Source organism: Amblyomma mixtum, chromosome 5 (genome assembly GCF_055824585.1).
Source record: "Amblyomma mixtum isolate Tamu chromosome 5, ASM5582458v1, whole genome shotgun sequence".
Lineage (NCBI taxonomy): Eukaryota > Metazoa > Arthropoda > Arachnida > Ixodida > Ixodidae > Amblyomma > Amblyomma mixtum.
In genome coordinates this window covers 51231008-51244572 of record NC_143016.1, presented here as the reverse complement: position 1 = coordinate 51244572, position 13565 = coordinate 51231008, and the positions used below count along the sequence as shown (strand labels likewise).

Here is a 13565-nt window from a genome sequence, read left to right as displayed (position 1 = left end):
TTCTGACTTCAGTGTCCTGATAATGGTGTGCTTGTTCGTGTAAGTTCGAGTGGTCTTGTATGTGTCCGTGTGGTCTACGACGAATCTTCGCTTAAGCCTTGGCCTTGCCGAGGGTGAAGGGGTGTGGGTGGACCACGGCGACTGGGGCGAAGTGGTGGCCGTAGGTGAAGGGGGTGGCAGCCACGGTGAACTGGGCTGGGTGCACAGCGTGGACGGCGACTGGGGCTGGAGCAGCCTGGACGACGACTGGCTTCACGGCGGCGACAACGGGCTTGGCCACGACTGGGGCGGCAGCGACTGGGGCGGCATCGACGGCGGCAGAAGTGTAAAGAGCGTCGGCTGGGTTGGAGGTCTTGGTTCCGGGCTCGTTGGTCTCAACGGTGGCGTGGAAGCCCTCGGCGTCGGCGGTGTACTTGACGGTACGGGTAATGCCGGCGGCATCGGTGTAGCTGTAGGAACCGACCTTGTTGTTGTTGGCGTCACCGCTCTCCTCGCGGGTCAGGCGGGTGCCGAACTCATCGGTGGTGTCGTAGCTGAAGCTGTATGGCTGGGGTGGCTGTAGGAGTTAGACGAAACGAGGGCATCAGTTTAACTGCCTTTCTTCATACATTTATCCGAAATAACAGTGTCAACGGTTTTATAAATCAAAGCTTCTATTAGTGCCTCCTGCACCTTGTAAAACATGCTGACTTGCAAAACATGAAAAAGCTTGCATAAAATCTTTGAAGTTCGAGTTCCAGCAGTGATATTAAGTAAATGTACATGTTAGCTATCTTCTTTAATTCCAAACACATCAGGATGTAGGGCATGTCTTGATACCTTTCGCAATATGAGGATAGGCTATAATTCAGTAAGTTTTACACAACGCAACAAGACCTTGTAATATTATTTTGCACAAGTTCTACCCGAAAAACAATTGAAAAAAATCACCTTTAGTTCCCGTGCGCTACCCTTGTATACTATGCTACTTAAGAAATCCGCCGATGTTTTTCGTAGCTTAGGTTTAGAAATGCTGTCAGTGATACAGGTTTACAAATTTTCTGCACTCTTAAAATATCCCAGCTATTATAGAGTGTGGTAGGATGTGTCTAAACTAAAGACCCACTTGGAGCGACCATGCGGAGAAGAGATTGTGTCAGAAAATTCGCTTCCGATGCTTCGAAATAAAATTGAGAAGCGTGCACGCTCACAAACAAGTATAAGAACAAATAGCAACTCACGAATTCCTCAACCGGAGCAGAGGCAGCAATAGCCACAAGGCAGCAGAGGAGGACCTGCAAATGGACGTCATGTAGGTGAGTATACCGTGAGCTTTCATGCCATCGGAGCTATGAAGAAAAGCTAGCCACCGCAAGAGTTACAAGGATTTTTCACTGCACCTTGGAGAACATGGTGGATGTTTGAATGAGTGGTGTTGCTCTTTCGAGATGAGAACAGGACTGACCCTCTTCATCGAAAGGACTCACTTTTATACTGGACACAAGGCGCATTCCTGAAACACTGCAATGCGGAGTGAGTGCGAAGGGGTATCACTAAACAGAGCATTAATGAAGATAGTAATCACGTGTATTATAAGGGTGAGAGGGGGCGCCGCCGGATACTACACCACCCTCGCCCCTCAGGTGGTGGACGTGCGCCGTTTCGTAAGGCAGGAGAAAGTCACTGACTCTTGTTTGGGCAGTTCTTTATTCTCGTTCTTTCTTTTTTTCTTGGAGGGTTCAACGTGGCAGGCGCTTACCGTCAATACGTCTTCTTTTCTTCAGGGCAGGTGCCAGAAAAAAATTATCCGGGGCATGTCTGTGCAAATCAATGACCCTTTATCCTCGTCAGTGTGTTTCAATGCCGTCGCATTCTTGGTTGTGCCTAGCATGTATGCGGATAAGAAAGCGCTTATTAAGGATATCTGTGCACGCAGTGAGCCTTATATTACTAATTTAAGTATTTCACCTATTGAGCGGAAGAATACGCTCATAAAATTGTATTACATGTTTGATAAATTAAATTAAAACGTTGCGGCTCTGTTAAGTTAATAATAGTTTTGTTTCGTGACTAGAGCACTGATGGGTCACCACACAACAGTCGTAGAATGCCTTCGGGTTAGAAATGTTTCACGGGGGCTCTTTGCGACAACGTGGAAGTGATAAAAGCAAAACAGACAGCGCAATTTTCGTTTTAAGGGACGAGTTAACGGAACGATTTAACTAGCTGCCCGCACTCACGTACACCACTTGCGTGTATGCAGTTACGATATTCGCCATGCACAATGCACCACTGGCCTTACGAAGTCTTTCAATATTTAAATTCTTGTTTTCTCAGTGATTCCTGCAAGGATGGCTAAAACAATCACACTTTTTTAGCTCGAGAATTCGTTACGCACAATGTGGTCGTATTTTTTTTTTTTTTGCAACCGGAACGAATGATGGAAAGCTCGCGCAACTGATGTTAGATTTGTTTGAAGAAGGTCTCGCTGATATCCTACTGAAGAGGGAGTTAGGGAAAAGATAAAAATGTATTAAGCTAGCAGAGGGTCATCTCTGTCGCGAGATAGCAGCCGTCGTACATTGCAGTTATGTGTGCAAGTACAACAAGAAGGCCCATCGTTACGAAATATTTGCGGAGTCGTAATCTTGAACCTCTCAAAAACTTGGTGCAAGGTAACTTACGGAAATCGGAAGCAATGAAATGCATGGAAAGAAAACCTTTCCCTGAATGCAACGCAGAGCAGACAAAGTATCGAATTGAAGCTGGGATCAAGATCATGAAAAAGTAGGTACTGCCCCTCGCTGTTCGATTTCTCTGTCGGCTTGTCTGTTTTACTCAAAACTCTGAAATATACGAAGCCGATACTTTCCACAAAAGTATTACGTATTACTTACTTTTAACATAACTTTAGGCCCGCCCAACATAAGCATAAATTTGCTTTCTGTTAGAGCTCCGATTTTAGCGCCGCGAAATCGTGACGCAGATGTCTATTCGCAGAACATTCTTGTTGTTTGCTTCTGTTAGATATTCCAACCTACCTTGTTTTATTTTTACTCTAATTCAATCCTGCTCTGTATTAAAAATCCTTTATCAATATACCTCTATTAAAAATTGGAGGGGACACATATTATCCGCCTTAAGGGTATAACGCAATAGCGTATGTTTTACTTGCCATATATGCAGAATTTGTCATTCTCTACTTTACATTCATAGATTCATTGGAGTCCTCATACCATTCCTGGCGCAGTTTTGCTGTGGTTAAGCAATGCGCCACTGTGCTGGGACGGCAGGTGCTGCCACCTGTGGACTTTGCGCGACCCAGATTGCTCCTCCCGAGTGACCAATCACTCCTTTATGTGCCACCTGCCACGGTGGGCAGTTTGCTCACAATCCAGTGGGCAGATTGTGATTACACCACAATGTCAGTTGACGGAAGTGGCCCACCCGCCTCATAGGTTACTTCTCTGAGAAATTTTCGAGGATTTTTCGCTGATGGTCAATGACGCCGACGCCAGATTTCCTGCGACAGAATTTCTTTGACGCTAGCGCGTTTGAAGGACCGTAATGGGTATCGATGCACACAATTGATCGGTTAAAATCGGCAAACTGGCTGGTTGTTACCGAGCGTATTCCCATGCAGTAGTCCTGTTCATGGTTCGTAGAGTTCAGCAAAAGGCTTTTATGCCATGGCGAGTAGATTTGCTTTTCGGTCACGGGCCTAATGTGCAACACTTTTCCAGTGCCTATTGCTGAGAGGAGCCAGAGCAGTTCAATCGTCCTGCGCTGTGTAAGGCGTTCTAGGCAGACACAATCTATATGATGCAATCATTCGTCAAGCCGACATAGAAGACAGTATTGATAGTTAGCTGCTGCGGAGCGGAGGGGTTATTCGCCCCATCGTGCACACGCGCCCACTGATTGAAATCCGTCAAGGACAGGTTAAGCGCCAGAGATGCCGCAAAGGGATTAGTTTGGTGCTGCAGTGTAACTCGCCCTCTCTGAGTGCACAACACAGGAGTCCACAGAGTTAGCATATCATCTGCAATGTTGTGGACATAAGTAACTTACACCGCATCAGTTGGGGAGATAAGATTTTAACATGAAATCTTGCGGCGAAGTACTACACCTGACAGCTTGCTTAACTAAATTCATGAAATGAGTGATGTCAAGCATGTGCTGTTCTGTTAAAAAAAAAAAAAAAACTTTGTTTGCGGAAACAAATTAAGCACCTTAATGCTCTTTCGCTTGGAATACAAGGGTGCTAAGGTCATCAAGGTGGTCAGACCCGAGTAAAGCCACCCTATTGAGGGAGAGGGAAAGGTGGTAAGCGATACGAAATGATTGAGTAGCCGCTTTACGCAATAAAAAACAATGTTCGAGGTTCGCTTCAGTACAGATAGGGCAGTTAATATTTGTCTTGCCAGTAAGCAGCCGAACTAATATCATTTTTGTTTTCTGTTGCAGGAAGCGGTGCGATAGGCCTTTCATTCTTAACAGCGTCGATAAAAGCAAAAGGTTTTCTATATTCCGGCGAGAAGTTTAATCACCTCCATGCATAAATAGTGAATCTTGTTCATTCATGCTCGCAGCGAAATATTACGAGATATAGCTTATCGCAGTTAAATTTGGTTACTATATTCAACGGAGGGGGGAGGGGGCATTAACCTTTAACATATGACTCCAAAACTTCCTGTATGCAGTATCCTGGTTAACTAATATTCAGCAGTTAATTTTTTGTAATACTGTTGGTTTCTGAGCAGTATCCGTGTTAGTAATATAACTTTGAAAACAGGGTTACCTTCGACACTGTTAATAAATTTTTGCTACATCGCCTAAAATACAAGCGCTATGGTCAAACTAGCAGGCAAAGGAACCATTACAATGCACACAACTTGTCAAAGTAGCGGAATTTTGTTGAGCCATAGCGCCGACGGTAACCTCGTTTTGGAAATTCTTTTGGAACCCCGATATGGATATTGCTTATGGTGGACTACACACCTCAGTTATTAAGGAGCTTAACAGGGAAAATTGAAAAGTTCACTATTCAACATTGGTTAAGCAGCCTTAGCTTAGCTTTATTGTGACGTAGTACACAGTTGACAATGCTACGGGGGAAAGAGCTCTCATCTAACTCAAATATCCACTTTCTAAAATTGCAAAAAAATCTCAGGTGAAACACCCTGCGCAGTGCGTGCGTAAGTGTACAGGTACTTTTATCAGATACGTTTGTTAATTTGTTAAAAAGATGTGCTGGGAGCATCTGCACCAACAAATATAAAAAATACGCATTACCTGGACTTAAATACTAATTTAACATATTCGCTGTCGAGTAAGCATATTGCTTAACTGTTTCCGTGATTTTTGGCGGAATGTAGGCCTGAAGAGAGAGAGAAAGAAGAACAGAAAGGCAAGGAGGTTAACTGGGCGGCATCTAAAATGCTACACTGAATGTAGGGAGGGGAATGAAGGGAGAGAAACGAAAGGAAGGGGGTATTAGAAGACCAATTTTTCCATGTCCATTGCTAATTGTCTACACGGGGCGCACAGTTCATAACTTATACTCTATCCAGAGTACGTTAAGAATTAAATAAAAGATCTTCACAGCTTTCTTATTAAACGAAGGTTTAGTTCAACAACCAAGAATTTTGGTTTCTGTAGGGGACAAGGATCCAAGCGGCGGAGCTTTGCAACCAGGAGCACACGCTCACGTTCAAAAGGAGGGCACTCACAAAGTAGTGCTAAATTGTCTCATCGCAAACGCAGTTCTCACACGCAGGAGAGTCTACCATTGCGATTAAGTGGAAGTAGGCATTTTTAAATGCCACTTCCAGCCACAGGCGGCACAGCAGCGTAGCATTGAAGCGGGAGAGGCAGGACGGTAGACTGAGTTGAAGTAAAGAGTCAAGGAGGTTTTCGAGGTAGACTTTGAAGCTAAAGTCTTGTTTCGACCAAGCACTCAGAGATGTCTTGCTCCGTCGGCTCTTGTCAGTGGTATCTGGATAATGTTGGAACTTGCGTGGGCCGTTCGAGCAGCTTCGTTATCTAAGTCGTTGCCGACAATGCCACTGTGTCCTGGAAGCCGCAGGCAGATGATGTTCCGGTCCTCTTCCAGGGACTGGTGCAGTATATGTCTTACCTCCGCTGATAGTTGCTCGTAGTTGCCATGGAGTGAGGCAGAATTGAGACATTGTAGGGCTGCTTCTGAATCGCAGAACACAGCCTATTTATGGCGTCTGTGTGGACTGATATACTGCATAGCCGCACGAAGAACGGCCGATTCTGTCCCGGTAGAGGATTTCCGATGCGAAATTAATTGATTAATATTGTATTTTATCCGATGAATACCACGGCGCAAGCTTAACTGGTAGCCGAGACCGAGCCATCCGTATATACATAAATCTGTTCACTACATTCGGCGTGCAGTAAGGGAGTAATTGTTATTGAAAGAACAATGTCAATAATCAGATTTCATCGCTATCCCCTGTATTGTAAGGCGAACACACGGCTCCCGCCAACATCATAGCGCAGAGGTATGTCGTGTGGCAGGGGTGAACTGTGATGGGATGGACGACTGGTAGGGCAGAGGGTGGTAATATTTCGCCAGCAAATTTCTCACGTTCTTTTTTTGTAACAGATCAATCACATAAAGCTTGCTGGCATTTAGAATGTTTCGTTCTTCACTAATGTTTCACTACCGCCGGGCAAAAAAACATAAATTAATTTCTCAGCCTCGGCAGCTTTAGAGTGAAAACACTTTGAACCGGGCTGCTTGTTTTTCAGCGCCGTCCATCTGTGTAAAGTTTCTGAGTAGGGAGTGTAACTGGGTCACTGGGTCAGTGGACACCTCAATCGCCCTTGTGAGTACGCGGAGGCATCCACCTGCAGAATGAGGCAATTATGTGCCTTTCATTTCTGAAAACCGGCGGAACTTTATGCTCCGTTGATTCTGAGGAAAGGAAAGAAGTGTAGCTGTCTTACCAGCATACCGTTTAGAGGGACGTGGCGGTGGTGTACACGTGCAATAAACAGTGCTTTCGCACGTCCTTCTCATGGGTTGGAACTGCCCCAAGCAACGTAAAGCGAGGAGAAGGAGGAGAAAAACTCCTTTATTGCCCAAGGAGATTCAAGGTCTTCTGGGTGGCCCTCCTATTCGGGCAGTCCACTGGCTTGCGCGCAGCGAGGACCCTGCGTGCCAGTCCGCGCTGGTGATCAGGGTCTCCGCTGAGCAGAATGACCTCCCATTGCCCCGGGTCTGGGTTTGGTATAGGGTTGATAGCGGGATCTAGTTGGCAAGCCCGCATCATGTGATCAGCCGAGGCTATTTCTCCATTGTGCGGGTAATCGCGGTTTATAACGTAGCAGCAGGCGAGTTAGCTCGAGGGTACTTCAACCGAGCGGTCTCAACACTTTGCACCACGGGCATCTTTGACCCAGTTACCCCCCCGTACTCAGATATCCGCTATCATTACAGGGGTCAGCGGAAACGCTTCCCTGCCCCATACAAAAGGCACACCAAAGGGAAGGCGGTAGACTGGCGCAGACTACAAACAGGTACCTACCCGCACCTCCAAACCTACACATGATTTTCCCTACATAATATTGTGACGAAGACGAAGCTGGCAGTGGCGCGGGACTGAGCGCTTGCGCTAGGCCAGCGGCCATTAAATCATCTCTCCGTGCCCTTCTTGTGGTTGACTCCCCCGGTGTTCCTCTCCCGTGTGCTTTCCTTTTGCCTTTACTACGTACAGGTGAATACCAACCTTTTCCACCTGATTCTTGGCCGATCCCCCAGAGTGGGTATGTGCCATTCTGTCGTAGGCTACAACAACAACAACAAATCATCTCTTGCTCATGGTTCACCACGTCTCATTCTTCGGCTGGCCGCCACGTAACATTTGGTGTGAGGTGCTGGGGTTCCTTCATCGCCATCCTGGTCACGGAGCTTCCGCGTCCTGGACCTGCCGTGGACGTCGGCCGTGAGTACCTGGTCAGCGCCGCACGGCCGTGCCCCAGCCCGCCCGACCTGAACCAACCTCGACGCTCACCCCAGCCCCGTCCCCCGCCCGGACCACACGACACGACGACCCAAGAACCGACGGACCCAAGACCCCACCGACCCAAGACCCCACCGACCCAAAGCCCCACCTACCCAAAGCCCCACCGACCCAAAGCCCCACCGACCCAAGACCCCACTGACCCAAGACCCAAACGTGAAGACACCGTCCCCCTGCCTCTGCCGTTCGGTGCGTCCAGAGACCTCGGCCGTCAGCTCCTGGCACCCTACGGCCCGGATGGTTCGTGGACCGGGACTCATTCTCTCATCTTTCTCCTCGTGGCGGCCAGCACTGCACCATCTTCTACATACTGTTCAACCCCCCACTCAAGACCATCTCCATTCCGCCATCTCTTCGTTACCGATCGGGACGATCGCTCGGAGGCCCCGGGTAGTGTGACGAAGACGAAGCTGGCAGTGGCGCGGGACGGAGCGCTCGCCACGTAACAATATGCAGACGAATGCCCGTGGTATCAGGGTAAGTCTACACTAGAGCATGTCACATGGACCTCCACTAAGGCAGACTTAGAGCCAACAATAAACCACCCGAGTGTGATGCAGTTGGCGCTCTTGGTGGCCAGCGAGGACGAGGAAATGCAACGATGCCGAGCCACGATGGCAGTAGTCAAGTGCGGCATCCTGGAACAAGGATCGACCACGGCTCCCACTGACCCGTAAGGGTCAAGAACACTTTAAATTTATCAGCAATACAGTTTTTTTTCATCCATCCAGAGTCTGGAGTATCAGATGCAAGCGAACAGTTTGCAGGAACTGAACCACGAGCAGTGGAAGCTAAAGCTGGCACACGCAGAGCTCCCCCTTCAGCGCAAGATGATCGGTCAGGCTTAGAGGGCCATATTCGCCAATGGTTTCCCGTACCTGGGCGAACCACACGCTTAATTACTTTATATGAATAGAGTTTACTCTCTCTCTCTCTTTCTCACATTATTCGTGCTCAGCAGTGATAAATCGCCAGCAATTTTTTACTCATCCACTCTAGAATATACAAACAGAATCTAAAGAGGAAAGCATATCGATATTTCCACGTTGGAGGTGTAATCATCCCATGTATTGGTACTAAAGTGTTTACTTGTGATCTCATGTATTAGGATGGAAAGAAAGAAGCCCATTTATAAAGCAGATATACTTATCATAGTCAAGATTATTCTATTATTTATTTTGCTATGATATGTCCGGAAACTCACAAGAATCAGCCATGAAGAATTGCTGAAATGGTACGAGTAAGCTGCGGAGAGTTACAAGTCTATTTTTCGTATATATAGAGAAGAGAATGGCCAATAACACAAAAAGCGAATACGAGCTATCCACAATACTTCATCGTAGGAGAAAACATATCTGCAATTGTCATTACCAAACTGACACAAGACTGGCAATTGAAATAAATTGTCTTTATTTAAATTTTCTTTTTCAACCGTAACAGTGGATAAATTCCTTTTGCCGAGCATCAACTGTAGCGTCTAACAACAATATAAGGCTGCAAATTGAGGATTCTGACCTCAGCTTCCTGATGAGATAAACGTGTGTGTTCGTGTAAAGACTACTGGTCTTGTATGTGTCCGTGTGGTCTACGATGAATCTTGGCTTAAGCCTTGGCCTTGCCGAGGGTGAAGGGGTGTGGGTGGACCACGGCGACTGGGGCGAACTGGTGGCCGTAGGTGAAGGGGGTGGCAGCCACGGTGAACTGGGCTGGGTGCACGGCGTGGACGGCGACTGGGGCTGGAGCAGCCTGGACGACGACTGGCTTCACGGCGGCGACAACGGGCTTGGCCACGACTGGGGCGGCAGCGACTGGGGCGACCTCGACGGCGGCGGAAGTGTATAGAGCGTCGGCTGGGTTGGAGGTCTTGGTTCCGGGCTCGTTGGTCTCAACGGTGGCGTGGAAGCCCTCGGCGTCGGCGGTGTACTTGACGGTACGGGTAATGCCGGCGGCGTCGGTGTAGCTGTAGGAGCCGACCTTGTTGTTGTTGGCGTCACCAGTCTCCTCGCGGGTCAGGCGGGTGCCGAACTCATCGGTGCTGTCATAGCTGAAGGTGTATGGCTGTGGTGGCTGTAAGAGTGAAACCAACCGAGGGCATCAATTTAAGACATGATGTTGGGCTAGTCGGTTCATGGTTAGAGCGAAACAAAACTGCGCGAAGACGACGGGACAAAACTGCGCTTTGTGTGTGTGTATTCGTGCCTTTCTTTTGTCCCGTCGTCTTCGCGCAGTTTTGTATCGCTCTAGGCATCAATTTAATTCCCTTTCTCGGTCTCTTAAGCCGAAAATACGTGCAGCCTCTATTGCCTCTTACTTCAAAGCTCCAATTAGTGCCGGCTGCCCCATATGAAACATGCTCTTTTGTAAAACATGGACCAAATCTTTGCGGTTCGAGAGTCAATTAAGTAAATGTAGATGTTAGCTAAAGCCTTTAATACAAAACACATCAGGATCTGGCACATGTCCTGATACCTTACGCAATATGAGGATAGGCTGTAATTCAGTATGTTTTACACAACGAAACAAGAACTTGGAATATGCTTTTGCACAAGTTCTACTGGAAAAGGAACTGAAAAAAATCACTTTAATCCCCGTGCGCTACCGGTGTATGCTAAGCTGCATAAGTAACTCGGTGCTGGTTTTCATAGGAGAGGTTACAAACGCTGTCAGAATGCTGGTTTACAATTTTTCTTTCCTCTTAAAACATCACAGCTATTAGAAAGTGTTGTAGGGTGTGTCTAAACTCAATACCACCTGGAGATCATGCGGAGGATAAGCTGTAAAAAATTCGCTTCCGATGTTTCGAAACAAAATTGAGCATAGCCCACGCTTCCAAAGAAGTGTAAACACAAATAGCAACTCACGAATTCCTCAACAGGAGCAGAAGCAGCAATAGCCACAAGGCAGCAGAGGAGGACCTGCAAAGGGACGTAATGTGAGTGAGTATACCGTAAAGTTTCATGCCGTCGGAACTATGAAGAAAAACTAGCCACCGCAAGAGTTACAAGGACATTTCACTGCACCTTGGAGAACATGGTGGATGTTTGAATGAGTGGTGTTGCTCTTTCGAGATGAGTACAAGACTGGCCCTCTTCAGCGAAGGGACTCACTTTTATACTGGACCCAAGGCGCATTCCAGAAACGCTGCAATGCGGAGTGAGTGCGAGTGGATATCACAAAGCACAGCATTAATGAAGATAGTAATCATGTGTATTATAAGGGCGAGAGGGTGCGCCGCCCGATACTGCATCGCCCTCGCCCCTCAGCTGCTGGACGTGCGCCGTTTCGTAAGGCAGGGGAAAGTCACTGACTCTTGTTTGGGCAGTTCTTTATTCTAGTTCTTTCTTTTTTCCTTGGAGGGTTTAACATGGCCGGTACTTTCCGTCAATATATCTTCCTTTCTGTACTGCAGGTGCCAGAAAAAAATTATCCGGGGCATGTCTGTGCAAACCAATGACCCTTTGTCCTCGTCAGTGTGTTTCAATGTCGTCGCATTCTTGGTTGTGCCTAGCAAGTATGCGGCTAAGAAAGCGGATTGTTAAGGGTATCTGTGCACGCAGTGAGCCGTATATAGCTATTTTAAGTATTTAACCTATAGAGTGGAAGAATACGGTTATCAAATTGCATTAAGTGGTGCGCTGAATTAAAATTAAAGTTTGCAGCTTTGTTAAGTTACATATAGTTTTTTGTTTCCTAAGTAGAGCACTGATTTTGCGCCACACATCAGTACTAGAATGCTGTCAGGTTGAAAATGTTTCACGGAGGCTATCCGCAATCCCCTGGAGGTGAGAAAAGTAAAACATAGAGCCCAAGGTTTGTTCTAAGACGACCATGCGTACCGCTTATACCGCTGGCGTGCAGGAACGAGTGAATGGGAAGCTCACACTCATAGAGACCACTTGCCTGTATGCAGTTACGATATTTGTCTTGCACAAGGCATCATTGGCGGCACGAAGTGTTTTTATTATTATATGCTTGCCACTGAGCAGCAGTTAGTGTCTCAGTGAGTCCTGCAAGGATGGCTAAAACAATGTTCATCCTCTATACCATACTGTTTGCGCGAGAATTGCTTACGCACGAAGTAGTCAGATTTGTTTTCCAAACGAAAGGAGAGAAGAAAACCTCGTGCAACTATTGTTGAATTGATTTTGTTGAAGAAGGTCTCGCTGATCTTCTACTTTTATTTTATTTGAAAATACTGCATCTCCATTCTAGGGGCTATAGCAGGGAAGGGTACATAAAATGTGGAATAATTCCACGCATAAAAGGGTACATGATACAATTACAATACAGATATAAACGCTGAAAACAGCATCGTACGCTGCTACGACAGAATTGCTGACGCAAAATCAGAAATTGATAATGCATTAATGTTGCCATGAAAAGAGTTCCAAATCTGCACAATGCGCGGAAAAGGGTGGTACTTGAAAACATTAGTAAGGGCCAAAAAATGTTGGATAATAAGATCATGACGGCTCCTGGTTGTATATGGTCTTGAAAACGAGATACGCTGACCCTCTGAAAGGCAATTAGCAAAATGGGCTATTGAGTGAAGAAATTTTAAGGACTCAGTATTCCGGCGGGATTCGAGCGGGCTTAAATTTCTCGAAGGCATCGCAGATAAGGGTGGAAAATGAAAGTCGTAGCGGCGGAAAATAAATCTCACATTTCTTCGTTGTACAGATTCTATTTGATCAATTTCACATTGCTTGTATGGATTCCAAACATGAGAAGCGTATAAAAGAATAATGCAAATAGAAGTTTTGTACGTGAGCAATTTGGCCTCTTTAGAAGCATCCCGTACTGTGCACCTCAAGTAACCTACTTTTTTTAAGAGCTTAAGCTGTGATGTAATCCATGTGTTTTGACCATCTCATATTGTGAGAAAAAACGACGCCAAGATATTTATATTCATGTGCCTTTTGAAGTCATGCATAGTCGCAATTAGCAATTTTTAGGTGGTTGGTGAAAGACATGACTACTGTTTTGCTGAAATTGATGCCCATCTGCCACGTATTGCACCAATCACGGAACATACAAAAAGACTCATTCAGAAGGTGGTGATCGTTGACAGAGTGGATCATGTGGTACAATATGCAATCATCGGCGTATTGTACTTTTAGGTTATACTGTCAGGTAAACCATTAATGTACAGTAAAAACAGGAAAGGGCCCAGGACACAGCCTTGGGGAACACCTGTGGTTACATCGGCTAAGGAAGAATCGACAGGTTTAGAGCGAAAAGACTGGGAGCGGTGCGAGAGGAAATCGGTAATCCAGTCAATGAGTTGAGAGTTATTGAGAATTACTTTTAGTTTGCTTAACAATTCAGAGTGAAGGAGCGTGTCGAAAGCTTCTGAGAAATCGATGAATATGGCATCGATTTGGTTACCAGCATCTATGGTGAGAAGAATGTCATGTGCGAATTCGGTTAACTGAGTCACTGAACTAAACACCTTGCGAAACCGGTGTTGAGCCCTTTGACAGAAGATTAGTCGCTTCAAGAAATTTTATAATGAGTTTATAAATAATG

The 13565-nt window shown here is 46.3% G+C and overlaps 2 protein-coding genes across 3 annotated transcripts; both read right to left on the bottom strand.

Moving 5' to 3' along the window:
* Positions 1 to 91: 91 nt before the first annotated feature.
* LOC149342119 (cuticle protein 16.8-like) lies at positions 92 to 1391 on the bottom strand. Its single transcript, XM_089542105.1, has 3 exons — positions 1380 to 1391; positions 1221 to 1274; positions 92 to 556 (listed from the first exon to the last, which is right to left on the bottom strand). Exons 1-3 carry the CDS (start codon positions 1389 to 1391, stop codon positions 92 to 94), a joined length of 531 nt encoding a protein of 176 aa, XP_089398231.1.
* An 8247-nt stretch (positions 1392 to 9638) lies between these two features.
* Positions 9639 to 11068, bottom strand: LOC149342118 (cuticle protein 10.9-like). Of its 2 annotated transcripts, XM_089542104.1 has the most exons (4): positions 11057 to 11068; positions 10898 to 10951; positions 9744 to 10103; positions 9639 to 9698 (listed from the first exon to the last, which is right to left on the bottom strand). In XM_089542104.1, the coding sequence occupies exons 1-4, from the start codon at positions 11066 to 11068 to the stop codon at positions 9639 to 9641; spliced, it is 486 nt and encodes a 161-aa protein (XP_089398230.1). The 2 variants fall into 2 exon arrangements, with proteins under 2 accessions (XP_089398230.1, XP_089398229.1); XM_089542103.1 differs by having other exon boundaries at positions 9639 to 10103.
* Positions 11069 to 13565: the final 2497 nt, after the last annotated feature.